Source organism: Manis javanica, chromosome 7, assembly GCF_040802235.1.
Source record: "Manis javanica isolate MJ-LG chromosome 7, MJ_LKY, whole genome shotgun sequence".
NCBI classification, from domain to species: domain Eukaryota; kingdom Metazoa; phylum Chordata; class Mammalia; order Pholidota; family Manidae; genus Manis; species Manis javanica.
The window spans coordinates 86171491-86198531 of NC_133162.1; the positions used below are offsets into that span (position 1 = coordinate 86171491).

Consider the following 27041-nt stretch of genomic DNA (forward strand, 5'->3'; position numbering starts at 1 on the left):
TACGTGTTTCCACCTCTGAATGCCTATTGATATGCAGATATACTAAAGCCAGGCGAGATATTCTGGAAATGTTTCAATTTTACCCACAAAAGCATTCATTTATGAAGAAGTATGTCAGCAACCCAAAGAAAACTGTAGGTAACTGCTTTATAGTCTCAAAAAAATGTAAAGCAAACATAGAATCTATTAAATGCAAACTCAAATGAAAGATAACAGGATAAAAGGGAAGTAGAAAAGCTGAAGAAAGAACTGAGGGGGAGCAGGGAACACTATTAGAAGGAACCAAGGGTATAATATCTGCTGTAGAAAACCAAATTAATGACATGGAATACAGGTAAGCAAGTGAGCAAAAGAAAAAGATGAAGCAGCAGATCAACACATCTGGGTGGAGAAGGAGATAGAAATGAAGAACAACAACATCCCAACATTTGGATGCTGGTGTTCCTGGCAGAGAGGACAAATGGAATGGAGAATACTCTCAAGGATATCTTATGAAAAGCTTTCATTAAATAAAAGACTTGAATCTGCAGATCCAAACAGCTCCATATTCCAGAAAAGAATGTAAAAGGAAATGAGCAACCCTGACATGCATATACTGCTGAGGTTATGTGAAAAGAAAGAGCCCATTAAGCATACAAAGAGAGGAAGCTGTCACTTAGGACAAGTACACCTAACCATGTCCTCACACCAGCCCTAAGCTACTAGAGCTACTGGTACCCCAATTCCCAGACAGGAAAAACCTAGGCCACAGTTGTTATTTGACGGAGTGGGGATACCAACCCAGAACCTCAAGTCTTATCATTAAACCAGAGTGTGCCACCTACAAAGGGCACAAAAACTCTGACAACATTGTGCTTCAGTTCAAAAGATGCCAGCCTAAACTTATGCAAAAATTCTAAAATTCTGCAAAAAATTTCCTACCTAGCCAAGTGGTCACTTACATCCTAGAGAACATATTCTCAAATATGCCAAAAGTGAAATATAATGCAAATATGTACTTCTTTTTTTAGCAAAATTATTTCATTTTATGCAGTTGGACTTCACTAAAGGAGATACAGATATGTATAATTTGTGTAATTTATACATGATAATATAAATTCAGACCATAAGAAAGTTTCTGGGGCAATTCCCACTAGTACAGGAATTCCTTCTGAGCAGGGGCTGAGTGTCTTGTCTTTGGACCCCACACACTGCATGGGTCCTAGCAGGCACTGGTCACACGAAAGATGGCCCAGCCCAGTGGCCCATCTCAAGGCAGGGCCCAGATAAGTATCATAGAAACAGGGTCACCTGAGGGAGTTCACACGTCACAGGCTTTATTCCTACTAGAAGGCTTAGGAAACCTGTAACCATGCCAGCCCAGACACCACAAAGAAGGAAAGCAACACTGCAGGCACCCCTTTTTTGATTAGGGCTGTGAAACAAAGGCTCTGGTTTTTGTGGCCATCCAAATTCTTGCCTTGTGAGTCTCTCTGTGTTGAGTTGCTAGCACCACTTGAGTGCTATCTGCTCCACAGATCATCCGGACAAAGATCCTTTATCTGAAAGCTCAGCATCATAAAGGAGCTGGCTTTGAAGGGCGAGCCCCCTAAACAGCCCGTGAAGGCCTAGTGAAGTGTGTGTCAGGAATCAAAAGCCCCATGTCCTTTGGTGAGGGAACAGCTGAGGTCCACTTGGCCTCAGTATCCATCTTTACTGCACTGGTCATTGCCTCTTGAACACCAGCCATCTGGTCATTCTTGATTGAAATCTTTTTCCACCAGCTTCAGAGTCTTTACTGTGTAAGCCGTTGGTGGAGTCCAAAGTTGTGTCTTTGGGCTCTGTCTTTGGGCTCCCTCTGTGTTTGAAGGTTCCTGATGGTGGCAGTGAACACTATCACTGGAGAAAGGAGACTGAATATCAGCATTTGGTGTTAAAAAACCTTTTTCGTCCCACCAGGATGGCTACACTTAAAAAAGAACAAGAAAATATTGAGTGTTGGTGAGATGTGGAGAAATTGGAACTCTCTGCATGAATGTAAAGTGGTGCAGCCACTATGGGAGAACAGTAAGGTGGTTCCTGAAAAAGTTAAAACTATCATATGATCCAGAAATTCCACTTCTGGAAATGTATACCAAAGAACTGAAATCCGGGCATCTAAGAGAGATTTGTACATCCAGTTCATAGCAGCATTATTTAGAATCGCCAAGAGGAAGAAGCAACCTATATGTCCATCAGCAAGTTAATGGATAAACAAGCTATGGTCTGTGCTTACCACAGAATACGATTAAGCCTTAAAAAGGAAGGAAACTGACACATGCTATGGCATGGATGGACCTTCAAGACCTTAAATGAAATAAACCAGTCACAAAAGAGCAAATACCGTGTGATTCCACTTGTATGAGGTACCCAGAATAATCAAATTCAGAGACATAAAGTGGAATGGTGGTTGCCAGGGGCTGAAGGGAGAGGGAATGGAGAGTTATTCTATGGTTATAGAGTATAAATTTTGCACAATGAAAAAGTTCTGGAGATTGTTTGCACAAAAGTGTGAATATACTTAACAATTCCAAACTGTACACTTAAAAAAAGGTTAAAATGAAATTAAGAAAAATTAAATTAAAAAAATTTTTATAAAAAGGTTAAAATGGTAAATTTTATGTGGATTTTTCCACAGTTAAGAAAAAATTTAATATAATTTTTTTCCAAAACAAAGTCTCCAAATCCAGCTTCAATCAATCACTACAGAGCCTCCAGACAAGCTTTAGTGCAGTTGGATCTGCAAGCTAGAGAAGTTCATGCCCATCAATTATAAGTTTTGGCATTTCTGCTAACGTCTGCTCAAGACTGGGTTTCATGCATTCTTTTTTTTTTTTTCATATGCTCTGTCAGAGCACCCTCCCCAGATTAATTAGGATCCCCTTTCTCACTAGATAATGTGACCACTCTGCCCAGTCTCTCTTTCCTATCTTTCAGAGTACTGGTTGAGACTCAAACTCTCATGACTTCCCCCTCCACAGAGAAGTCAGTCTGAGTCATCACTCTGTAAGTCATCTGCCTTAAGAATCCATCACTGGCATCTAATGTCTTTGCCAGGTTATAGTTCTTAGATGAATATTCTGTTTTGGGATTCTGCTTAGTTCTTTATCTCTCAATGTCATAGGATCCATCTTCTTCTTACTCCTTATAGTCTTCAAATTTGGGTATCAGACAATGTTTTTACTCCATGTACTAAAGGAACCAAATGCTAAAGAAAACTCTGTCCATCTTTGTCAGTTCGTGGAATATACAAATATCAACAGCAGTAGCAAAAAGATTATTAAGTATCTTGTTAGAATGGATGTCACCAGTGAGGCAGAGGGCGAACTCTTCCACGGGAATGACCTGAGAGTCTGCTTCCTTCAGCATTACCTGTCATTCCAAAAGTTAGGCCCTGACATGCTGTTGAATATAAGCAAGAACAATCTGATGAGGGGCTTGCACTAGCCCATTGCAGCTGCTCCTAACCTTTGAATTATTCTAGTCACTGCCGTATAGTTTGTATTAGATTGGTGCTTTGAGCATTCTAGTGTTTAGAAGAACCTTATTCTTAGTTTGACCATATATTTCTACCTAGAAAGCAAACCAGCTTCTCAAGCCCAGGTTACCATTGGGTTTTGGTTTGCAAAATTGTAATATATTAATATCACTTGGACAAGTGTCACTAACCTAGTTCAACTGAATAGTCCACTTTCCTGGCCCAAATTTCTCCAGAGTTTCTGTGCTGTGTGTTAACATTATAACTATCATGGGTCCAGCTCTAACAAGAACAGGACCTGTTCTCTTTCTGTATCATCAGCTGCATTGCTCACAGCTTTTCTCCCAGTAGACTTTGACACAGATGACTTCATGGTCTACAACTGTTGCTCCAGGTTTGATCCACTCACCTCTCACCATTTCAGGTCAATCATTTGTAACCACCAGGACACTGGTTTATTACTTTCTTGTCCAGAATGGCATTCTTTGAGTACATGTGGTCACTCTAGCATTGTTTTTCACAAATGGGTCATTGTTGGGGCACAAAGTCTTATACTGCCTACCAGCAATCTGTATCACTTTCTTTTTGAGGGGTTACCAGCATATTTTAGGTCTTCAAGGAATAAAATTCATTAGGTCCCCTCTAAGCAAGTTTTCCAACATTGCTGTGAGTCAGTATACCCTCATTCTTCCAGAAATACAGCAGCTTTATTACCATTTATTTATGGATTCTCTGAATCCAAAAGTAACTTTGCTATGAATCCATGTAGTCTAGAATGTTCATTCAAAAATGGGATGTATTTTAATGCCTCCACTTTTACTGTTGTCCTTACTAGCTTAATACAAGTGGTATTGATTCTTATCTCCTTAGCAGCCTTCAACTTCCCATCCATACAAAGATTTGAATCATCTTTCTTGCCAATGTGTAAAATTGCCATGGCTGATGAGAAACCGATGCTTGCTCCCTGATCTTGGTGTCCTGGCTCTTCAGTCTCTCCCTGACTTGCTCCAGAGACAACCTTCCCAACCAGGATACCTGCCAGTGCCGTGGCCCCAGTAGCCTCCTGTCTGCTCTGGATTCTCTGTATATTTGTATATGATAAGTGCTCCAGCCAGCTGGAGGCTAGATCAAAATAACCTCCAAATCTGGATGACATGTATAAAAGAAATGGCATGATATCATTGTTTGTTATGCTTCTCAGAAGATCTATAGGATGTAAAAATAGATATTTGCTAGTAATAGACTATGACAGTTCCAGAAAATGCATGCAAAAAAGTGGGAGACGGAGAAGGTAGATTGTTTAAGTATACCAACCTGTCAATCCAGGTTCTTTGTTGCAAATAACAAAAGCCAACCCTGGCTATGTAAATGTAAAAGGAATTTATTAAGGGGATTTTGATTAGCTCATAGAATTGTTGAAGGGGGCTAGAAAAGTTGGCTTAAGACACAGCTTCTAGGAAAATCACTCAAAACTTGTTGCAAAATAGTCTGATGAGGGAACCACTCAATCATGACTGTGCACTACATGCTACACTTCATACCATTGCCACTTTGAGCCAGGAACTCAACCTTGTAGCCAGGACTGCCAACACTACCACCAGAGCTGGAGCTCTCAGTCCCTTCCCTCTTGGGTCATGAGTCAAAGTCTGGCACATTAGTCAAAGTATCACATAGACAAAATCAAGTTATGCTCAGTTTGCAAGGGATTCTGGGAAAGTGAGTATTTAACATTTTCAGATCCTATTAAGAGAAATAATCTTTTCCCTACCCTGAGACTCATAAAATAGATAATTCTTTCAGTCTCCAAACAGAGGCTCTATAGTGGCATGACTACTGCCCACTATAGCCAATTTCCTCATATTTTGTAGGTGTGAATCAAGAAAGATGGAAAAATTGTGTAGAAGCCTTGTATGTCTTTTCTAGTACTTGTAGATCAACTAGACAAAAAAAAGGCATATATTAACAATAAAATTAACAAGGTGGGTTTGAAATATATATATATATCCAGAAAATACCAAGAATACTCTTCTATAAGCACCATCCCTGCAACATTCTTAAAACATCCCTAATACATTCTTAAAAAGTAGAAATGGCTCATACCACATTCTTTGGCCATAAAGCAATAAAATAAATTGTGGCAATGGTAGGGAATAAATGTCAGCCTCAGTAACCTTTTAAAACTATATTTTAAACAATGAAATGATTTTGAGAATGCCGTATGTAAATGATGTATAAGACATATTTTTAAAAAACACTCAAAACAAAGGGCATAAAAGAAGACTTCAAAAAGGGAAAGTGAAAGACAACTCTGGTAAGGCCGAGTGATGTCTTATTCTTGAATAGGCAGAGTCAGTATTGTCTAATCTCTCTAAATTAATATATAAATTCAGTACAAATCTAAACAAAATTCTATTTCTGTTTTTGGAGAAAGCAAACAAAATTATTCTTAAATTCTAAAGTTTAGTTAGATGAATAAGTATGTTAGAGTATCCAGAAAGTTTATTGTTAAAAAAAAAGATGTATGTTCAAGGAAAAAGATACATAGAATTTTCCTACTAGATATTAAAATTTACTATAAAATCATAGTATCTAAAGATTTAATGTACTCCTTTATGAGTAGACACAGACCAGTAGAACAGAATAGGAAGTCCCTAAATAAACCCAAGTGTACTGGGAATTTGGAATATGATTCAGATGGCATCTCAAGTTAGTGGAGGACAGATTATTAGTAAATGTTGCTGGAAATTGCTAGGACTTTAGAAAATAAATAAAACTGTATACATCACTAATTTAATCCAGATAAATTTCAGATAGATTGTATTTGTCTGGTAGAGTTGCCATAATAAAATACTCCAGGCTGTGTGGTTTAAACAGCAGAAATTTAAGTTCTCCCAATTCTGCAGGCTAAAAGTCCAAGATCAGGGTGCATGTAGGGTTGATATCTGGTGAGCCCTCTCTCCTTCAGTTGCAGATAGCTGCCTATTCACACTCTGTCCTCACATGGCCTTTCCTCTATGCTCATGTGAACAGAAAGAGCTTTCTGGTGTCTCTTGCTTTCCTTATAAATACAAACAACCCCACCCTTATCACCTCATTTAACTTTAATCACCTCTCTGAAGGCCCTGTCTCCAAACACTGGAGTTTATGACTTCAACATAAGAATTGTGGAGGTCGCAATTCAGTTCATAATTTTGATCAAATAATTAAATATAACAAATAAAACCCTTACAATACTAGGAAAATAGGAGCAAATGTTTTTATAATATGAATTTGGGAAGGCCAAGCATATCATAAAATCCACATTTCATAAAGTAAAAGTTTTGACTGCCTTTTAAGAAATTCTGTATGGTGCAATTTTCCCGGCCAACAAAGTAAAAAAAACATTTGTTACCTGAATAACAAAGGGTTATTTTCTCTAAATTTAGTTTCTCCAGAAGTCAATCAGGGGGAAAAAAAGAGCCCCTGTTTTTTTTGTAATTGCATAAACATGAATAGACAATTTAAGAAGGAAAAATGTAAAATGTCAAACATATGAAGAGACATTTACCTTCATGAATAATACACCAATTGTGCTCCAGACAACTCCCGAGATCCACTTAAAAAAACAAAACAAAAATTTGAGATCCAAACTGTTGATGTGTTTATTTAATCTTTGCTGAAATCCAGTGCCATCCACCACCAACTGTGGTGTGAAATGAGTGATGTTTGGATGGTTGGAAAGGAAACTGATACAATCTTCGTAAAGGGCAGTTTGGACTATGTATCAAAATGTTTCCTATGCATACTCTGACCCAGCCTTCTCACTTCTAGGAATTTACCCGAAAAAACAATCTCACAAATAAGGAAGAATAGTAAGAATTTTGTCAGAGCAATATTATATAAAACATTGTATAATATAATATAAATTATAATATTATAACCATTATAATATAAAAAAGACTTTGTCTTGACTGTTCATTCATAGGAATTGATTAAGTTGTAGACAAAGTTATACTCCTATATTATCATTAAGAACAATGATGTACGTCTGTATGTACTGAGCAGGAAAAAATACATGGTACAGAACAGCATGTGAAATTGTGTGTACAATTGCATGTGAAACTGCTGAGACAGTTGGGTGAGCTGAGTGAGGGCTTTCCTATGGCTGTGGTGAGGGCCATGTAATACAGCTCTCACTTAGGTTAACTTGGAAATATTAAACCTCTTTTAAGCATCTTAGATTTACATCTCAATAGTAAGGTGTCTGAAAAGATGTTCACCAAAACATCTCCAAACAGGGTTTTGAAAAGCTGAGTTTTATTTTTGTCTTTGGACATCTTTATGGGAATTTTACAAACAAGTGGGGATTTTTGTTGTAAAGACTAAGGCTATTTCAAAAATAAAATTCTTCCTAGGACTCACCTCCTCCACAGAGGTGCTAACAGCCCCCACCGGCCCCAAGGTGTCAGTCCCTCCCTCTCTCCTCTGAGCTTTTCACCTGTATGATATGATTGTATTTGAAAGCAGCATGGGGTGACCACATAGTTCAGTCAACAGAAAAAATACCTCTTTTTATTCTTTCCATGTAGGGTCTTACCACCACACCATCACCCTGAGCAACTTAGGAGTTTGTTTTTAACTACCATCGGTTAAAACAGATCTCATTATCCAAATGTACACCATACATTTTGTATAGAATACTGTCTTCCTCCCTAGTCCCTTAGGAACTAATAGCAATATTCAACTTAGTTTTATGTACACACGTTACACAAAAATTACAAATTAAATGCCGAATTTAAGTATGAATGAGGTTTTCATAGTAAATTATTTTTCCTCCTCGTTTCTCCCATCAGCATGCATAAGCCAGAGCTGTTTGGCAGAGCCAGATGGTAAGTGTTCTGCTGAGACAGTTGGGTGTGAACCTTTCAGCCCTTGCATCACATTTGGTTTGAACCAGGGTTTTTTCCTTGTAATTCTTCTAACAGATACGCCTTTAATGAGTCTTACCCTTATTTTTTCTAGCACATCCTAGGAGTCATAGCAGCACTGCCAGCTTGTGAATTCTTTTGGAAAAACAAAATGTGTTCTTTAATTGTTTTGTTTTTTCGGAAGATAAAACATGCATTTTCAAGTTTCTGAAGCCAAACCAAAAAATTCTGCAGCCATAGCCAGTAGCTGGGGAGCAGAGATGACTGACTTTCAGCATGGTGGTGTTCCTGTGGAAAATTTAGGAAGAGCAAAACAGGAGATCATCTTCTGACAGGTCACCAACCAGACCATTAAAAGGATCTCTGACGTCCATGTAATTAAGGTGATAAATGATGTTAAGGTCGAAATAATGACATTTCTAAAAGAAAATAAATATAAAATACATCATTTGGCCCAGGCAGAATCTATTAAGGCAGTGCTTGTAGATTTTGCTTTTCCATCTGTCGGGTCTGAGCCCTGTGTGGCATTCCTTCTTCACTCCACTTGGCTAGTCCAGCAATTTAGGCTTTCCCTTTCCTCCATTTCTCATCTTCTACCAGAAACATCTATAGGTCTTGCCCAGACTTTAGAAATTAAACGATATAGAGGATAACTTTCTACAATCAAATTTAGAAATAAATTCAAAGGAAGGGAGATGAATGAGTAATTTTAGAATAGACATCAGATAAAAGGAGGAAACCTTTGAACTAAATCAAAGACTAGAACATGAGTAGTAGAACAAGAAGATGAAAGATGCATTTGAAATATAAAAGGGTTCCTTCCCACTCAAGGGATGGTTTGGTTAGGGGCACAGTGGGCATCAAATTGCCCTGATAATTTCTGAGAAACTTCTTCCTGTCTTTTTCTCAAACATCCTTTCTGCCCCACCCGAAAGTAGCCAAATGAACAATGAAAGAATAGCATGCTGTAAGTATCACAACATCCATCATATCACTTAGCCACAACCCATCAGGGCTTCTCCCATTCACAAGCATGAAAACTGAGCACCGGAGCGTTTGTCTCTCACAGAATGACACAGCTCATCTGAGTGCTATGCAGCCAGGGGCCTTGTTTCTTGATCAAACCCAGAGCTTCCTCTCTAAGAGATGCTGCTGGCCTTCTAGAGTCCCCAGAGCAAGGATCTACTTATGTGCACCTTCACCTCTACATAAGTACCAGAAACTTGAGTGATTCACTAGTTTCTATCACCAAATCAGTCTTTTGGTGAACTTGCAAAATGACTGAATGAGAAGTTCCTTTGTGGAAAATTTGGATTTATCAAAATGGAGAGGTGGTCAAAATCGTAAAGGACATGTACCAGCCTATGAAAGGGTTGGGTTTGGTCCAGGTCCAGGGTGGAGCTGAGTGAGGGCTTTGCTATGGCTGTGGTGAGGGCCATGTAATACAGCTCTCACTTAGGTTAACTTGGAAATATTAAACCTCTTTTAAGCATCTTAGATTTACATCTCAATGTGCCGTCAACATCAATATGTGCGGAAAAAACAAAAAAACCTTTTCATTGATGATAGTAAACACAAATTAATCCACTACTATGGACAGCTGACTTTAGAATGCAGAGGCGACTCTGTTATATTATTTATTTATTCACACATAGTTCCCACCTGCTCTGTTTTCCTCCCGATACAACCTTACCCACTCCCAGCTAGAAGCTTTGTGTGGCCTGGCACCCAGCCATTAGTTTATTGTTCTGAATGGATACAAAGTAGTAGCTGGAAGCCACATGTCTTAGTTCATTCATGCTGCTGAAACAACAGGGTAGACGGGGTGGCCTAAACAAAAGAAATGTATTTCTCACAGTTCTGTAGGCTGAGAAGTCCAAGATCAAGGTGCCAACATGGTCAGGTTCAGGTGAGAGCTCTCTGCCCAGTTTACAGAGGGCCACCTTCCTGCTGTGACCTTACAAGGCAGTGGGAGTGGGGTGGAGAAGAGATCTTATCTTCTGATAAGGACACTAATCCCATTCATGACAGTTCAGCCCTCATGACCTAAGTGCCTCCCAAAGGCCCCACTTCCACCATTACATTGAAGACTTAGGCTTCAACATATGCATTTGGGGGGGAACACAAATATTCAGCCATCACATCATATGTATCTTGAGAATGTTCTGAGAAACTAGTGTGTTGATCTCAATCCTTCCCAACATTAGAAGAAAGAAAAAAAATTCAGAAGGACTCACCATGCAGTGTTTGCTCAGAATGTAGAGGTGAGGCCCGCCCCTCATCCCTTTGTCACAGCTGTCCTGGCTGGAGGTCAGGGCTTTGGGGTCTGGGCTTGGTATCCACACTTAGCCCATCCAGGCAGTGCTTTTGACTTAAATAAAAGTCCATCCAGTTAAAAATAAATAAATAAATTTAGAGGTGAGGGTTCCACTAGGGAAAATGGTCCACGACTTCTTCTCTTGGACTTTGCCCTTGTTGTAAAAGATGCCATTCCACCATGGCGGCTGCAGCCTGACTGTGGTCTCCGCAAATCCCACTTTGCCCTCCTGGGGGAGGTGGGCAAGAGTAGGCAGAGCCACCAAAGATGTAATTGATTCCAAGTAGTACTGTTAAATAGACTGGGATTGCTGAGAAATAGGTGTGAGTTGCTCTACTTTAGATGCAAAGAATAAATGCAGTGGGTGTCAACAGCCAGACAGTAATTATGTTATCTGTCTTGTGTGGAATGTGACCATAGTAATTGCAACATTTTCTCCCATCATGGAAGCTTGTAATTATAGTGCAACTAACAGGGATTATGTGCTAACTTGGGCTATTTTAATCACCTCTTTTACTCTGAAATGTAATGGTAAAATCCCACAGTGTTTCCAAGCTGCTGATTCTTTTCTACATCTATTATTTTGGAACTCTTAACAGTTCAACACTAAGCAAAGTAGGCAGAGATGTCCTGGGCATTTCATAACAGAGGACTTCAGGTAATAGTGAATTTGAGGGTTGATGAGAAAGCATGAACAGTAGGGGAGTTTTAAATTTCCAACCAGAATAAACTTTTCTCTTTGAAAATGAGTCTATTTTATGTTTCAAAGATGACAGATGTTTTATGCAATTTGGCAATGTCTGCAACCCATATATTATATTCAGTGAAGGAAACTTTCAAACATAAAAATCAATCTAGGACTGATTAAGAAAACCCTCCCATTCAACATAAAGAGCAGATTTAGGTTAATTAACCTAGGTACCAAGCTGTGGGTCAGGATGTCCCCTTTCATATGGAAGGCTCATTAAGATGCTCATTACATACATTTGCCTTTTCAGATCACATTACAGCAGACTTCAGGGGTCAACCCAAGATGCTTTGGTTCTACAGGAATACAGGGCCATTGGGCACTATGTGAAGTAAGGGGGCTGACGGCCAAGGTGGAGAACTCCTTTGATTCTTTTGTTGTGACACGATTTACTCTCTCACACTGCCCTCTTCAGTGTTGTTTCAGTCATCTGAGTGCATCCGGGGAATCAGTATTGCATGGAAACAACCTGGATCTTCACATTTGGTTTTAAACTGTGTAGTTATTCCTGGATGTAAATACCACTTCATTACACAATAATTCCTGCTGTACAGGTGCATGGACAGGACTCCACAATCCAGAGAAATGTAGTTATAACTAAGCAAACCCATCTGTGATCCTAAAATGCCATCAACAAAAAGGAGGCAGTCTAAGAACAGCTTGTTTTCTCGAAAGAAAAAAATGTGACATTAAGTGCAGAATCACACCCTTGAGGGTGGATGGAAAAATCCCTAGATTAGACTGCTTAGAGCCAGTAAGGTCAGACGTTAACAGCATGCTTTAAGGTGTCCTGGACGCATGGCTGTGAGGGAAACAGACACAGAACATGGCCCAGCCTCATATGCCCTCCACCACCCGTCTCCCAAAGCTACAATTTTTGAGCCTCCTTCTCCAGTGCCTTCCTGGGCCTGCTGTGCAGCAGTCCCAGGAATGCACCCCCTTGCGGTTGCTCCCAGGAAATTAGTCAAAGCCCTCCAGAATGTAACCTGAACAAGGGGGAAGGAAACAGAACTTAAATTTAGTAAGCCAACTAGGGACTACTTGTATAGTGTTGTTAAAAGGCAAACTGGGACCCAGTAAAGCTTTTCAAGAGTTTATTCGCTCATACATGGATTCGAATTGGACAGCACCAAACCAAAGGGGTGAAAAGTGCTCCACCCGGAGGAACTAGAGGCAAGGTTTTTATAGACAAGATGCTCAAGCAAAGCAAAGGCATTATCTGCTTGGTCATGTGGGGTCCCCAATAGCTGGTCTACAAAGAGAGTGTGTGCTGGCCCAGCAGATGAGAACATTCCAGTCCACTGGACAGTTACAATTTTCCATATCAATTAAGCAGCTACTATACCATCTAGATTCTGTGGCCACACTGCTTAGCTTCAAATTCTGGCTTTCTCTCTTACCGGAGTGCGACCTTGGGCAAGTTTCTTAACTTCTGTACCTCAGTTTCCTCACCTGTAAAGTGACTTTCAGAATGTGACTTAGAAGAATTAAATTATGTACCATTTATGATAATGCATTTAACACAGTGTCTGGCACATAATAAGCATTCAGCAAATTTAATTATTATTTTTATTAATAGTCTTATGCAGCTGCTTCTTGAACTTGTTTACTATGGATCTGCCACAAGAAATGGTCCACTGTAAGCAAGACCAGAAGATCTTCTAGAATATGGGCCTAGAAGGCTGAAGGCTAGCTCTGGATAAAGGAGGCAGGTTTGCCAAGATAACTGCCACAGTGTGGAATGGATGGGGTTGTCAGACACCCCTGTCTCCCTCCCCTCTCATGACTCTGCAGTGGTGTGCTCCTGTTCCTTTGTGGTGTATTAGCACATACCAATTATTACAGTAACTTGCTAATTTTTTAGTCTTCTCATTTAGATTTTCCAGAAGGCAAAGAATCTTGGCTTATTCTTTCTCCTATATCCTCTCAATTAGCCAAAAGATAGAAACTCAGTAAATACTTCCAAGATGGGAACATGAGGTTTCTAGAGAATTCAGAACAAACAGAAGCATGTCCCAGAAAGTGAACTAGATGAGAGCAGTGAAAACTAGAAAGCTATAGAGCACATGATGGTCAGATGAGACATTGTGAGCCATCTGGAAGACCTCACTGAAGTCGGGCTGGGACCCTCAGAGATCTAAGAGGAGAGGTGGCTCTTAGAAGAGGATTATCTGTTCGAACACTACCACCCTTTTGCGTGCTGGCCTGGGCAGCAGTGAAGGCCAACTCACAGTAGTTGCCAGAGAGGCTGTTGGATGATTTCAGTGATCATCCTGACCTGATGACCATGGAGAAGACCCCATGCCTCCCTGGGCACAGTGGGAAACCGGGGCTGGAGAGGACGAGGGAAATGACAAGGCAGTCAGGGGAGAGCACTCGGCTTTGGCTCAAAAGGAGGCAACAAGCAAGCTGTGCTCAGAGCTCAGCCTCCCAGGCTCCATACCCATGTGCTGCTGCGCTTCCTGTGTGATTCAGGTTCTCTGTTATGCCCTGCAGCTCACTGGACCTCAGAGTCGGCTTCCCTACTCCTGTGCTCTAGTCCCTTGTGGCTGCACAGGTCCCTGTAGGCCTGGTCCCTTGGTAGGCCTATCTATGCGGCCTCTGCCTCACCTAGAAGATTCCTGTATGGGTGTCCTGTAAACCACTGAAAACTTCAAACCTTCCTGTTCCATCCAACATACATTTATTTGGACCAAAATACTGGCCAAAGTGCTATTACTGTATAATTCTATAGAATTATAGACTGTTTAGAGTAAAAGAGACTTTAGAGATTTCTAATTTTCCTGAATTTTACAAATGAGGAAACTGAAGCTCAGAGAAGTTGAGTCACTTGCCCAAGGTCACACAGCCAGCTTAGGGACACGGATGGAATCAGAAGCCTGATTCTCACTGATACCCCTTTGTCCATTCTCCATTCCCAACAAACTTAGATTTTTTTGGGATTTAGGCCAACTCGTCTGCTCAAATTCTAGTTGCTTTATTTGAGGGAAAATTTTATTGTATCTTTCCTGGAATTATCCATAGGATTCCAACTATCCCTAATCAGGTGGGTCTAGGCTGGAAATCAGAAGGATCTCTGGAAAATTTTGGAAGATGGGCCAATTTAAAAAACCCAGAGGGAATGTGGGAAGCTGCGTGCAATGGAGGCCATAAAACATTTTTTCATCCATTTGTAAAATGCTTTTGTCATCTTGGAGAAGATTTAGATGTTGAACATGGTGAAATGATTTCCTTTGACTGCTGTATGCTTACCCTAGCATGCAGCCTGTAATAAGCATTTGCAGGCAGAAAAACCTAATTGGAAGAATGATTTAGTGCATAGGCTATGCATATGCCAATGACAGACAATGAAATGTGCTGGTAACTTCATCTTCCTCCTAGCAAACTCTTCTGGGCCTCCACCCTCTCCCACCCAGCTCCTCCTCTGGAATCCTTGCACTCGAGGTAGGGGGATAATTTGATCTATAATCATCACATGTCAGCAGACCTCAGATAAACCTGGAAGGAAAATGGAAGGGAAAGAGAAGCTGGTTAGGAGCAGCTCTCTCCGCAGGGAATGGCCATTCCTATTTAATACGTAGCTTATATCTGTGTTGTGTATAATGTGCTTAATATGTGTTCTTTTGAGAAGCATCAGGTGTCGCCTTTTGTTGATCATGATTGTGGATTGCAAAAAATCAGTTCATAATATAATAAATACTGTCACTCTGGCTTGGCCAGGGCCAGCACTATGCCTTGTTCGTGTAGAAGTGGTTTAGCAGAGTAATGGAGAGGCTGCTGGCCTGGTGCCTGAAGTCATCACTCAGCTGAGTAGAACAAGGATGTCGCCCTTACTGCTGGCTTTCCATTCCTCTCTAGATGTCAGTCAACCATCCCAGGGCAACATCACTTTCCTTGGAGATGTGTTTCAAACCCCATCTCCTCTGGGTTCACACAAACTTTCTCTCCAGGCTGGGAATGGTTTGTCATTGGCTGTGCACACAATACAGCCTGTCCTCCAGCTTGTCCACATGGACACCTCTGAACATGTCCACATAGGCTGCTGTGCACTGGCCTTTAATCCCGCCCTTTTGCTGTGTCCCCCTCAGGTCTCCCAGGCAGCGGCGGACCTCCTGGCATACTGTGAAGCCCATGTGCGGGAAGACCCTCTCATCATACCAGTGCCTGCGTCGGAAAACCCCTTCCGAGAGAAGAAGTTCTTTTGTACCATCCTCTGACTCCGTTTGTTAGGAATATGTCTCCTTGTCTGTCCGTCAACTCCCTGATAGAGACCGTGCATGCTCTTAGCTTTGGGCTCTCCCTCCCTCCACCCCTACCTGACCTGGATTGCTGGAGCTGGCCTCGTCCTGTCACTAATTTCCTTCATTACATTTGAGTTTACTTCTTTTCATTTTCATAACTGGCAGAGAAATAGACATTTTTGTGACTAAATAACAAATTGCCAAGTAAAAATAAGTATGGGTTGGAATTAAATGTCAATTCCCAAATTTAAATACATTAGGTTAATACATTTCAGTGGGTAACTGACTACAAAGAAAAACTCCAACAACACCCCATTCACAAGGATTCGGTAACAAATTAGTGCATTTTAACCATTGAAATATATGGGTAAAGTTTTCATCTCCCTAGAGAAAACAGTTCTGAAAGTTCTCTATTCCCTGTTTCCCCATTATTCTATCAAAAAGGAAATAACCCACAACATCAGACTTTTTCTTAATGTATGTCTACCTGGGGCCATATGGCCTAGACCCTAACAAGGGCCCAGGATCCTGTTTCCCAGATTGTCACTGACCATATTGGAGGTGGTCCTTCTACAAATGTAGCTGTTGGGTGGATATTTTAGCAAGCTTAACCATAAATGTGCACTGTGACAGCCATCTGTCTATGTGCTCCAGCAGGGCTGGCCGAGGCATCATCTCCCTTCCACTCATGCCACCTCTTTCTGCTGCCTCCGGATTCCGGCTCTCCTGCAGCAGACCCAACATGGGCTGGGTTCTTAACAAGGGCCTGTTCTGGGCACTGCACTGGACCCTGTGGGGTTTTGCCAGAGTGGCCCCTGCTCCGGAGGAGCAAGTCACAGGAGCAGCAGCTCCCTCTGTGCTACCCACTGATGAGAGCATTAATGTGAGCTCACTTCCTTAACCTTCCAACCATCAACAGGTGCCACGAGAACATGTCTGTTAGAAAGAGACAGAAACTGGCTCAGAAAGATTATGTCATTTCCCCAGAGTATTGGATAGGAAAAGAAAATGAATACTTGAGTGCTGGATGCCTGGCCGAGAGGCCCCTGAGCCCATGAGCAATGCCCCTTCCAGGTCGCCCTGTTTGCAGGGAGGTAGGCCCACAGACAACCTGACCCACACAACCTGAGTACAGTGGCTGTGGTCCGAAGGTGGCATGCTTCTCTTCCCGCCCCTGCCAGGAGGAGGCATCTTCTGGCAGCTTAAGGAAAACCGTACACGGATGCCAGGTGGAAGGCTAGATAGCTCTTTGGTTTTCTGAGACAAACTTGCAGGCCCCAGTGAAAACAAACTCATGCCACCCCTGATGAAAGGAGAGAATACAGAGAGGACGTCTGTCTGTTCTCTTCCACTTGTTAGGAAACCACCTCCCTCCCCAGCTCACCCCAGCTGGCTCTGTGATGCGGGACAAGCAAGCCACGGTGCCTCAAGTGCTAACCCGCAAGTTGAGGGTAATGGGAATTATGCTGCCCATCTCTCCTGTCTAGGAGGACATGGAGAGGTGCTCCATGGAGGAAAGTTCTGATGATCATTCAAAATAAATAAATGTGCCAACTGCCAAGATGTAACATGGGGAAGAATGCATGACTTCAAAGATAAGATGGTTCAGTTGCAAGAATAATGTAAAATTGCCTGCAAAGAGCCAGATACCATGTCAGATCAGTTAATAACTTGCTTTCCTTGTAAGTGGTTTTAGGACACTTTTTTCTTTATCGAAAACCATTCTTAGTTTCATTAAACCTCACTGGTAACACAAGTGTTGTTAGGAAGCTGTGTGCTCAAACAATAGCAGAATTTTATGCTGTATTTGCTATTAAGGCTTCAAATCCTTCCCTATTTTGGCTCCATGTCAACATCATTAACCCGATGAAGCAAAACACAATCCATAGGCGCACATCAGAGAAGCTGAGAAAGTGGCTCAGCGTGAAGCTGGCTCCATCAAGTCAAGAAGAAAGCGTGCTTCTCTTCCTCCCAACCTCCTCCCGGGTATTCCCACCTTTACTATCCCTCCATTTCCTGCCTCCCTGGCTTTTCCCTCTCTTTTTCCTTTTCCTCATCTCTTCCTTGCATTCCTCCATGAAGTTTCCTATCCTTTTTACTACATCTTTTCCTTCCAAACCTATCACATTTTGTGTGGTTTGCCCCTTCCAAAGCATCCCTGAGCTCAATGCCGTCTTCTTAAAACAAGTTCATGTGTATGGGCTCTGAGATACATGAATGTGTGAATGAGCCCCCTCTGCTCCTGGCAGCTATTGGGAGGTGAGTGAAATGGAGTGCCTATAGTGGACTGTTGTCATTTTGTTGTTAGAGTTTGGCTGTCCAGCATCTGACACCCCCTTTTCTGTGGGGGGAATCACCCTTTCCATATAGATTAAGGGGTATGTAAAAGTGGGGAGGCCTTCCCTGTCTCTCGGGTACAGCCCCCTTTCCAGCTCTGGGCAGACCAGGGAGTGGCCAGTGACCTGGGGTGAATTACCTGAACTCTCTCCTTGGGCTCCTGAGCTTCAGAGTAAGTGCCACAGAAATGAAGGCCTGAGAGATTCATCCCACGGGACCTGCAGTGGCCCAGGGGTAGCAATGGCCCAGCAGGGAAGGAGTCTAGGACTGGCAGCCTGCAGGATGGCTTGTCCAATACCCAGGGATGGCAGAGTCCAGAGGAGACTGTCCCTGCTTCATTCCTCCAGTCCCGTGGAGCTGTCACCTCCACCATCATCCTAGGTCTCCCTCCTTGCCTTCTGTTAAGTCCTCGGGCCTCTAAGCTCCATCCAATCAATTCCTATTCTTCCATGAAATAGCCTGGGTTGACTGTGCATCAGATAACCTAAAAACCCCATTCCTAGGTGTGTACCCAAAAAGAATGTGTGTGTATATATATATCTATATACCAAAAGAAATGTACTAGATTGTCCATAGAAGCACTATTCATAATAACTGCACACTGGAAAGCACCCAAAAGCCCTTGTTGCATGGATGAAGATACTACGGTATACTCACACAGTGAAATCCTATACAGCAAGAATGATCCTGCAGCCACACCCCGCAGCATAGTGTGAGTCTCAGAATAAGGCAAGCAGGTGCCGTGGGATCCCATTTACATCAAGTGTGAGGCCCTGGGAAGCTACTGGGCTGCTACAAGAAGGGTGTTTGTTACTGTTGACAGGCTGGCTACCAGAAGGGAACAAGGGGAGCTTCTGGGATTCTGTTTCTTGATCTGATTGCTGGTTCCCTGGATGTGTCCACTTTGTCAAAATTCCTGGGGCTGTACACTTTGGTTCTGTGCCATTTTCTGTGTGTATGTTACACTTCAATAAAAGTCGTTTTTTTGTGGCTAGCAATCAAGAATCCTGGTGTGTGTGGTTTTTTTTGGCACTTTGCTCAACTTTTTACTCTTCTTTAGGTATAACATCATTAGTGGAGCATTTAAGAGTGTTTGACAACACTTTGAAATAAGAACTACTTCCAATCCACAGCTATCTGAACAGAGAATAGGCTTTCACCACAATGCAATGGTTCCCTGTGAATAAGATATATAAACGCCATGCTGTGGAATTGGTGTATTTGGGGAAAATGAGGAGTCCCACTGGGATTTCCTGCTTGATTCAGCCTTGTAACGAGGCCGATGGCACCCTTCTGACCTTCAGGAATGAAAGGAGGTGACAATCTGTCCCCAAACCCTATTATCAGACCACCTGCAGGGGATGTTGCTCCCAAAGGCACCAGCTGGCTGTGCAATGATGCATCTTGTGAACATAACCCTAGTCTCTCAGGCTGCCCAGCCCATAGACACACAGAGGCAAACATGTTTTTTCCACTCTGCTCCCACCCACTGGGGTTCTTGGGCCCCCTTCCAAACCTCTGATTGTTTCTGAGGGTCTCACATGGCTGTCTCCTTTTATCTTGGCTCCTATGTGCCCTCTGCCACTCTGTGAAGCTCTGACATGTTGAATCCCAGGGTAATCACAGAGGAGCTTCACACTGGGACTCCTGCTACACGAGTCAAAAGATCTTACCTTTGATTCCGAGCTTCATCCCCCACAGAACTCAACAATGAGTCTGTGAATTGTCAGCAGCCTCCCTCTGAGGGAGCCACAGGAGGGAAGGACACCAAAGGTCAGAAGGAACAAAATGTTCTTGTGATTCTTCCAATTGCAGATGAAAAGAATAATAGTGATAACTAACGTTTTGACCTGAGAAGAATATGGGTTGTGATAATCAATAACAATTTATCTACTCTTCTATTTCTTTCAGCCCTTCCGTGTGGTGAGAAGATACCAGATACCAGGTGGTTGTATGGCAGACCAGACCGAGGCTGCCCACCTGCCCTGGTTCCAGCTCAGGCTTCTGGGAGGCACACCATGCAGCTTCCCCAGGATGTGCAGCCAAGCTAGGTGTCCGCCCGGGTTCAGTGCTTCTGGAGAGGAGTGTGGATGAGCCAGTGTCCCGTTGGAACCTGCCATCCCATCTAGTCTCAAATAAAACCCAAACACTTGATTCTGTTTTAGCTATAAGTAATGTATTAACTTGTAAAATTTTCAAGCCAATGTATGGGAATTAACTACGTGCTCTGGTTACTGTAAGCACTTACCTTCAAAGATTCCCAGATGACATAGAGTGGCTCCAAGGCCCTGCCTTCTGTAACCCCCACTTCCTCCCAGGGTCACTTTCATACCTCACTCCCCCTCAAAACCCCTCCAAAGCTCTGTCCAAGCTTCCTTCACTAGCCCTGTTCCCTTCTGCCACAGGCTCTTTGCACTTGCACTTGGTCTGCCTGGCACACTCCACATTCCTGCCTTTGCCAGGTCTGCTTATCTTTTAGATCTCAACTTGAGCATCACTGAAGACTCAAGCCTTCCCTGGTTTCTCTGACCCAGCCATTCTCTTCATAGGTTTTTACTGCACTTACAGCACTTGTCATTGTTGCAATTTTGAGGGTTTATACATGGCCATTCAATGTCCCATCTGTCCCCACTAAGCTGTAAACTCCAAGAGGACAGGGGTTTTACTCACCATCATACCCCAGCACCTAACATACCATCTGGCACATGACAAACACTCAGTATGTATCATCCAAATAAATGAGAAAAGATCATACCAGTCCTTTTCTGACACTGACAGCTTCACCTAACGGGTTCTCCATGAGCTGCTTGACTCTGTGAATGAGCCCCCAGAAGACCATGTGAAATAATCACCAAAGGAAGGAGGTGGGGAAACCTTTATCTGTTGAGTGTTTACATGTGCCAGGCACCCAGCAAATGAGTTCACTTTTTAGTCCTCACAACCATCATGGTGTTAGATTTATTATCCTCATTCAGTGGATGTGTATTTCTCATATATATATATATATGAGGAAACTGAGTTCAAATTAAGTAATTTGCCCAAGGTGGGACAAGTACTGTGACTGGATTTGAATCCCAATGGGTCCTCCTGACTCAGTGCCACCATAGTATTGCCTGCAGTCAAACCCAGGAGGGTAAGAGACAAAAGAATTCTCTCCTCCACCCCGCCTTACAAAAAAAAAAGCTACTAGGAAACCATGCAACACATTCCTGACTTCAGAGAATGGTTATGCTTAAAAACCACACAGCACCTGCATTGTGCAAATATCATACTGTGCAGTGAACAGTTGAGTAATTGTAGTAATTAAGGCTGGGGGAGGACTGCTTCTGGGTAAGCAATGAAAGAACAGCTTGAAGAGGAAGGAAACATTGGCCCTGGAAGTGCTAAGATAACATCAGTGTGTTAAGTTCACTCTTCAGGCCCATTGTTTGGAGCAGGAGGTATTGAAGTTTGGAGCCACCTGTTATTACTCTGGCCAGGTGTGTGTACACGTGTTAATTCTCTGACTTGCCTTTCCAAATCATTTGGTAAAATTCATATTTGCCTGTAGCTTTTACATTTTTTAATATATGTAGTTCCATTTCCTGAAGACTGTTTGAAAAGATGAACTTCTAAGTATGTTGGTTGAAGAGTTCTCCAATATAAAGTATGCTGATGCAAAATCTGTAGGGATTTGGTAATAATCAACTATGCTTTCTTAACTTTCTTCTGACAATGTAAATGCTGATAAAGTTAGATGAAGGTATATATATTCCATTAATCTTGAAGACTAATAGAAAATAAGACACCCCAAACCTATTGAGAAGAAGTGAAGGACTTATTTAAGAAAACATTAAGTTTAAGATTTACCAGTAAAATATTTATATTTAAATACACATAAGTGATTAATTCATTAGTAGTCAGAGTCAGTCAGATGTTCATAATGTATTATAAAAATAGAATATTTTTGACAATTCAGGATTAAAGATGGTGGTTTCAGAAGTGAGACAGAGGCCTCCCCCCAAAACCAAATATAATATGAAAATATAATTAATACAACTAATCCTGAAAAAGCAACAGGAAAAAAGACTGTGCCAGACTGCATATACCTGGAGAAAAGAACAGACTTCACTGAACAGCGTAATGTAACCAAAGCCATGATCTGGCGGGACCCAAGCCCTTCCCCCATGAACCTACTTTCATGGTGCTCTAGAGATTAGTGGTGTTCGAAAGCTAAGACAGGTGGAATACCTGGAGAGACTGAGATTCTAATCAGTTGTGGACAAAAGAAAGGCGGGCAGTCTGAAAAACTGCCTAACAGCTAGAGGGCTGCCAAAGGGGCAAGGATTGCAAAGAGCTTACTGCTCAGGAGAAAGTACAGGTGGACAAAATTGTCTGGGCACACTCTTTCTGGCAGGTTGGAAACTTACAGGAACTTCAAGCACTCCATACACCTGGCTGGCTATGCAGTTCCAAGGCACCCCACTGTGATACCCAGCCTGTTGTGCCTTCCTCCAGGCTGGCACCAGCTCAGAAACCAGAAGCCCCTTCCCTGGTAACAGGACAGCCAGAGGGAAGCCCTGCTTACAGGAGATACAAACACAAAGCAAAGAGGCTTATACCTGTGTGCTCGGGCCACTGGTTCTGGCAGTGAAAGCAGGCACAGCAGCTGGGAAGCAGGAAACAGCTCTTCCTCCCCTCCCCAGGTACAAGCACTGCTCCCCTGTGACCCCCGACATTGCTTCAGGGGCAGACCAGCTCCAGAGAGTATACCTTTTGAGCACTAGAGGGTGCCACATGCAAATATGAAACATCAAATGGACCTGATCAGACCAAAATCCCACAAACACCAGAAAAAGAGTCAGGTGAAACTGAACTCACCAATCTTTCTGAAAGAGATTACAAAATAAAAATCATAAACATGCTCATGGAGCTACAGAAAAATATTCAAGAACTCAGGGAAGAATTCCAGATGGAGATCCAATCATTATGGAACACAGTATCAGAAATGAAACATACAATGGAGGGATTTAAAAGCAGATTAGATGTAGTAGAAGAGATGGTAAATGGAATAGAAATTAGAGAAGAGGAATACAAAGAACCTGAGGCCCACAGAGAAAAAAGGATCTCTAGGAATGAAATAATATTGAAAGAAAGTGTCTTTGAGGAGGTAATTGCTGAAAACTTCCCCAACACAAGGAACACAAGAAAGACAACACCAAGACATATAATAATTAAAATGGCAAAAGCCAAGGATAAAGACAGATGATTAAAATCAGCCAGAGAGAAAAATAAGATCACATACAAAGGAAAGCCCATCAGGCTGTCATAAGACTTTTCAGCAGAAACTTTACATGCCAGAAGGGAATGGCATGATGTATTTAATGCAATGAAGGGTCTCAAACCAAGAATACTTTATCTGGCAAGATTATCTTTGAAGGAGGGATTAAACAATTTCCAGATAAGCAAAAGCAGAGAGAATTTACCTCTCACAAACCATCTCTACAGTGTATTTTTGAGGGACTGCTATAGATGAGAGTGTTCCTAAGGTTTAATCGCTGTCAGCAGAGGTAATAAAACCACAGGAAAGAAAGTTGAACAGTTAATTAGTGAGCAAATACAAAATTAAATCAACTACCTCCAAAGTGAGTCAAAGGCTAGGCAAAAAGTACAGCATATGATACCTAATATGTAAAGAATGGAGGAAGAAGAAAAAGGAGAGAAAAGAACCCAGCTATAGGCAGAGTGCTTGAGAGACTGAGATTCCAGCAGTTTGTGGAGGACGGGATACACATCTGGCTGCTCTGTGTCAGAGGAAAGGCAGGTGGTCTGAGAGGCTTCCTAGCAGCAAGAGGGTTGCTGAAGGGTTGGGTTTGCACAGAACTTGCTTCATGGGGGAGGAGAGAGCTGGACAAAGTTGTCTGGGTGTGCTCTGCCCAGCAGGTTGGGAACTTTGAGGAACTTCCAGTGCTCCATCATCCCACTGGCTACCTACTCAGCTCCAAGGCCTCCACTGTGATATGCAGCCTGCTGGGCCTCCATCCTAGCCTTCCAGCACTGGTTCGCAACCCAGCAGTCACTGTGCTGGTATCAGGCAGCCAGAGGCAGGCCCTGCCTACAACAACTAGAGACGCAAAGCACAGAGGCTTACACTTGTGTGCTCGGCCCACTGGCTCTGACTCTGGAGACAGGCACCACAGATGGGAATCAGGAAACAGATCTTTCCTCCTCCCAGGCACCAGCTCTGCTCTGCTATGACCCCCAACCACACTAGGGGCAGAGAAGCTCCAGAGACTGGAGCTTCTGGGCACTAAAGGGCACCACACAGAAATATGAAATGTCAAAGGAACATGGCTCAGACCAAAATCTCACAACCCACAGAAAAAGAGCCAAATGAAACTGAACTCACCAATCTTCCTGAAAGAGAGTTCAAAATAAAAATAACTCAGGAATGAATTTAAGTCAGAGATTCAGTCATTAAGAAATTCCATATCTGAAATGAAACATACAATGGAGGGATTTAAAAGCAGATTAGATGTAGTAGAAGAGATGGTAAGTGGAATAGAAATTAGAGAAGAGGAATACAAAGAAGCTGAGGCACAAAGAGAAAAAAGAATCTCTAAGAATGAAATAATATTGAGGGAACTGTGTGATGAATCCAAAAGGAACAATATTCACATTATAGGGGTACCAGAAGAAAAAGAAAAGAGAAAAAGGGATAGAAAGTGTTTTTGAGGAGGTAATTGCTGAAAACTTCCCTAATCTGGGGGAAGGAGATAGTCTCTCAAGCCATGGAGGTGCACACATCTCCCAACACAAGGAATCAAGGAAGACAACATCAAGACATATAATAAATAAAATGGCAAAGATCAAGGATAAAGACAAACTTTTAAAAGCAGCTAGAGAGAGAAAAAAGATCCCATACAAAGGAAAACCCACCAGGCTATCATAAGACTTCTCAACAGAAACCTTACAGGCCAGAAGGGAGAGGCATGATATATTTAATGCAATGAAGCAGAAAGGCCTTGAACAAAGAATACTCTACTTGGCAAGGTTATCATTTAAATTTGCAGGAGGGATTAAACAATTTTCAGATAAGCAAAAGTTGAGAGAATTTACCTCCCACAAAGCACCTCTACAGTGCATTTTGGAGGGTCTGCTATAGATGGAAGTATCCCTTAGGCTAAAGAGATGTCACCCAAAGGATAGAGTACAGAATATGATTCACATACAAAGAATGGAGGAGGAAGAAAAAGGAGAAAAAAAAAGAACCTTTAGGTTGTGTTTGTAATAGCGCATGAAGTGAGTTAGTTAGACTGTTAGGTAGTAAGGGAAGCTACCCTTGAACCTTTGGTAACCACGAATCTAAAGCCTGCAATGGCAATACGTACATACCTATCAATAATCAACCTAAATGTAAATGGACTGAATACACCAATCGAAAGACACAGAGTCATTAAATGGATAAAAAAAACAAGACCCATCTATGTGCTGCCTACAAGAAACTCACTTCAAACCCAAAGAAATACACACACTGAAAGTAAAGGGATGGAAAAAGATATTTCATGGAACTAATAGGGAAAAAAAAGTTGCAGTACTTGTATTAGACAAAATAAACTTCAAAACAAAGAAAGTAACAAGAGACAAAGAAGGATATTACATAATTTTAAAAGGCTCAGTCCAACAAGAGGGTATAACTATTATAAATATCTATGCGCCCAGCAGAGGATCACCTACATATGTGAAACAAGATTGAAATTGTACCAACCAGCTTCTCAGATCACAAAGATATTAAACTAGAAATAAATTACAAAAAGAAAATAAAAAAGACCGGAAACACAAGGAGGCTTAATAACATGCTCCTAAATAATCAGTGGATCAATAACCAAATAAAAACAGAGATCAAACAATGTATGGAGAAAAATGACAACAATAATTCAACACTGCAAAATCTGTGGAAAACAGCAAAGACTGGGCAAAGAGGGAAATATATTGCGATACAGGCCTACCTAAGGGAAAGAAAAACAATCCCAATGAACAGTCTAAACTCACAATTAATGAAACTAGAAAAAGAAGAACAAATGAGGCCCAAAGTCAGTAGAAGGAGGGACATAATAAAGTTTAGAGCAGAAATAAATAAAATCAAGAATGAAACAATAGAAAGAATCAATGAAAGCAGGAGCTGGTTCTTCAAGAAAATAAACAAAATAGATAAACCCCTAGCCAGACTTCTCAAGAAAAAAAGGGAGTCTATACACATAAACAGAATCAGAAATGAGAAAGGAAACATCACTACAGACACCATAAAAATACAAAGAATTATGAGAGAATACTATGAAAATTTATATGCTAACAAACTGGATAACCTGGAAAAAATGGACAACTTTCTAGAAAAATACAACCTTCCAAGGTTGACCCAGGAAGAAACAGAAAATCAGAACAGACCAATGACCAGCAATGAAATTGAATTGGTAATCACAAAACTACCTAAGAACAAAATGCCTGGACCAGATGGCTTCACCACTGAATTTTGTCAAACATTTAGTGAAGACCTAATACCCATCCTCCTCAAAGTTTTCCAAATAGTACCAGAAGAGGGAATACCTCCAAACTCATTCTTTGAGGCCAGCATCACTAATACCAAAACCAGGCAAAGATACCACAAAAAAAAAAAATTACATATCAATATCCCTGACGAGCATAGATGCAAAAATACTCAACAAAATATTAGCAAACCAAATTCAAAAATACATCAGAAAGGTCATCCATCATGATGAAGTAGGATTTATTCCAGGGATGCAAGGATGGTACAACATTCAAAAACCCATCAACATCATCCACCACATCAACAAAAAGAAGGACAAAAACCACGTGATCATCTCCATAGATGCTGAAAAAGCATTCAACAAAATTCAACATCTATTCATAACAAAAACTCTCAAAAAAATGAGTAAAGAGGGCAAGTACCTCAACATAATAAAGGCCATATATGACAAACCCACAGCCAACAGCATAC

General features: G+C 41.6%; 1 protein-coding gene across 3 annotated transcripts in view; it reads left to right on the top strand.

The window, feature by feature from the left end:
• The window catches only part of GNG4 (G protein subunit gamma 4), a 103991-nt gene extending 84940 nt beyond the window's left edge, over positions 1–19051 (top strand). For all 3 annotated transcript variants that reach the window (XM_037007316.2, XM_037007315.2, XM_073241267.1), the window contains one exon: positions 15557–19051. In XM_037007316.2, coding sequence (XP_036863211.1) covers positions 15557–15685 — 129 coding nt within the window. In that variant the 3' untranslated portion in view covers positions 15686–19051. The remainder of the gene's footprint in view (positions 1–15556) is intronic.
• The last annotated feature ends 7990 nt before the right edge of the window (positions 19052–27041 follow it).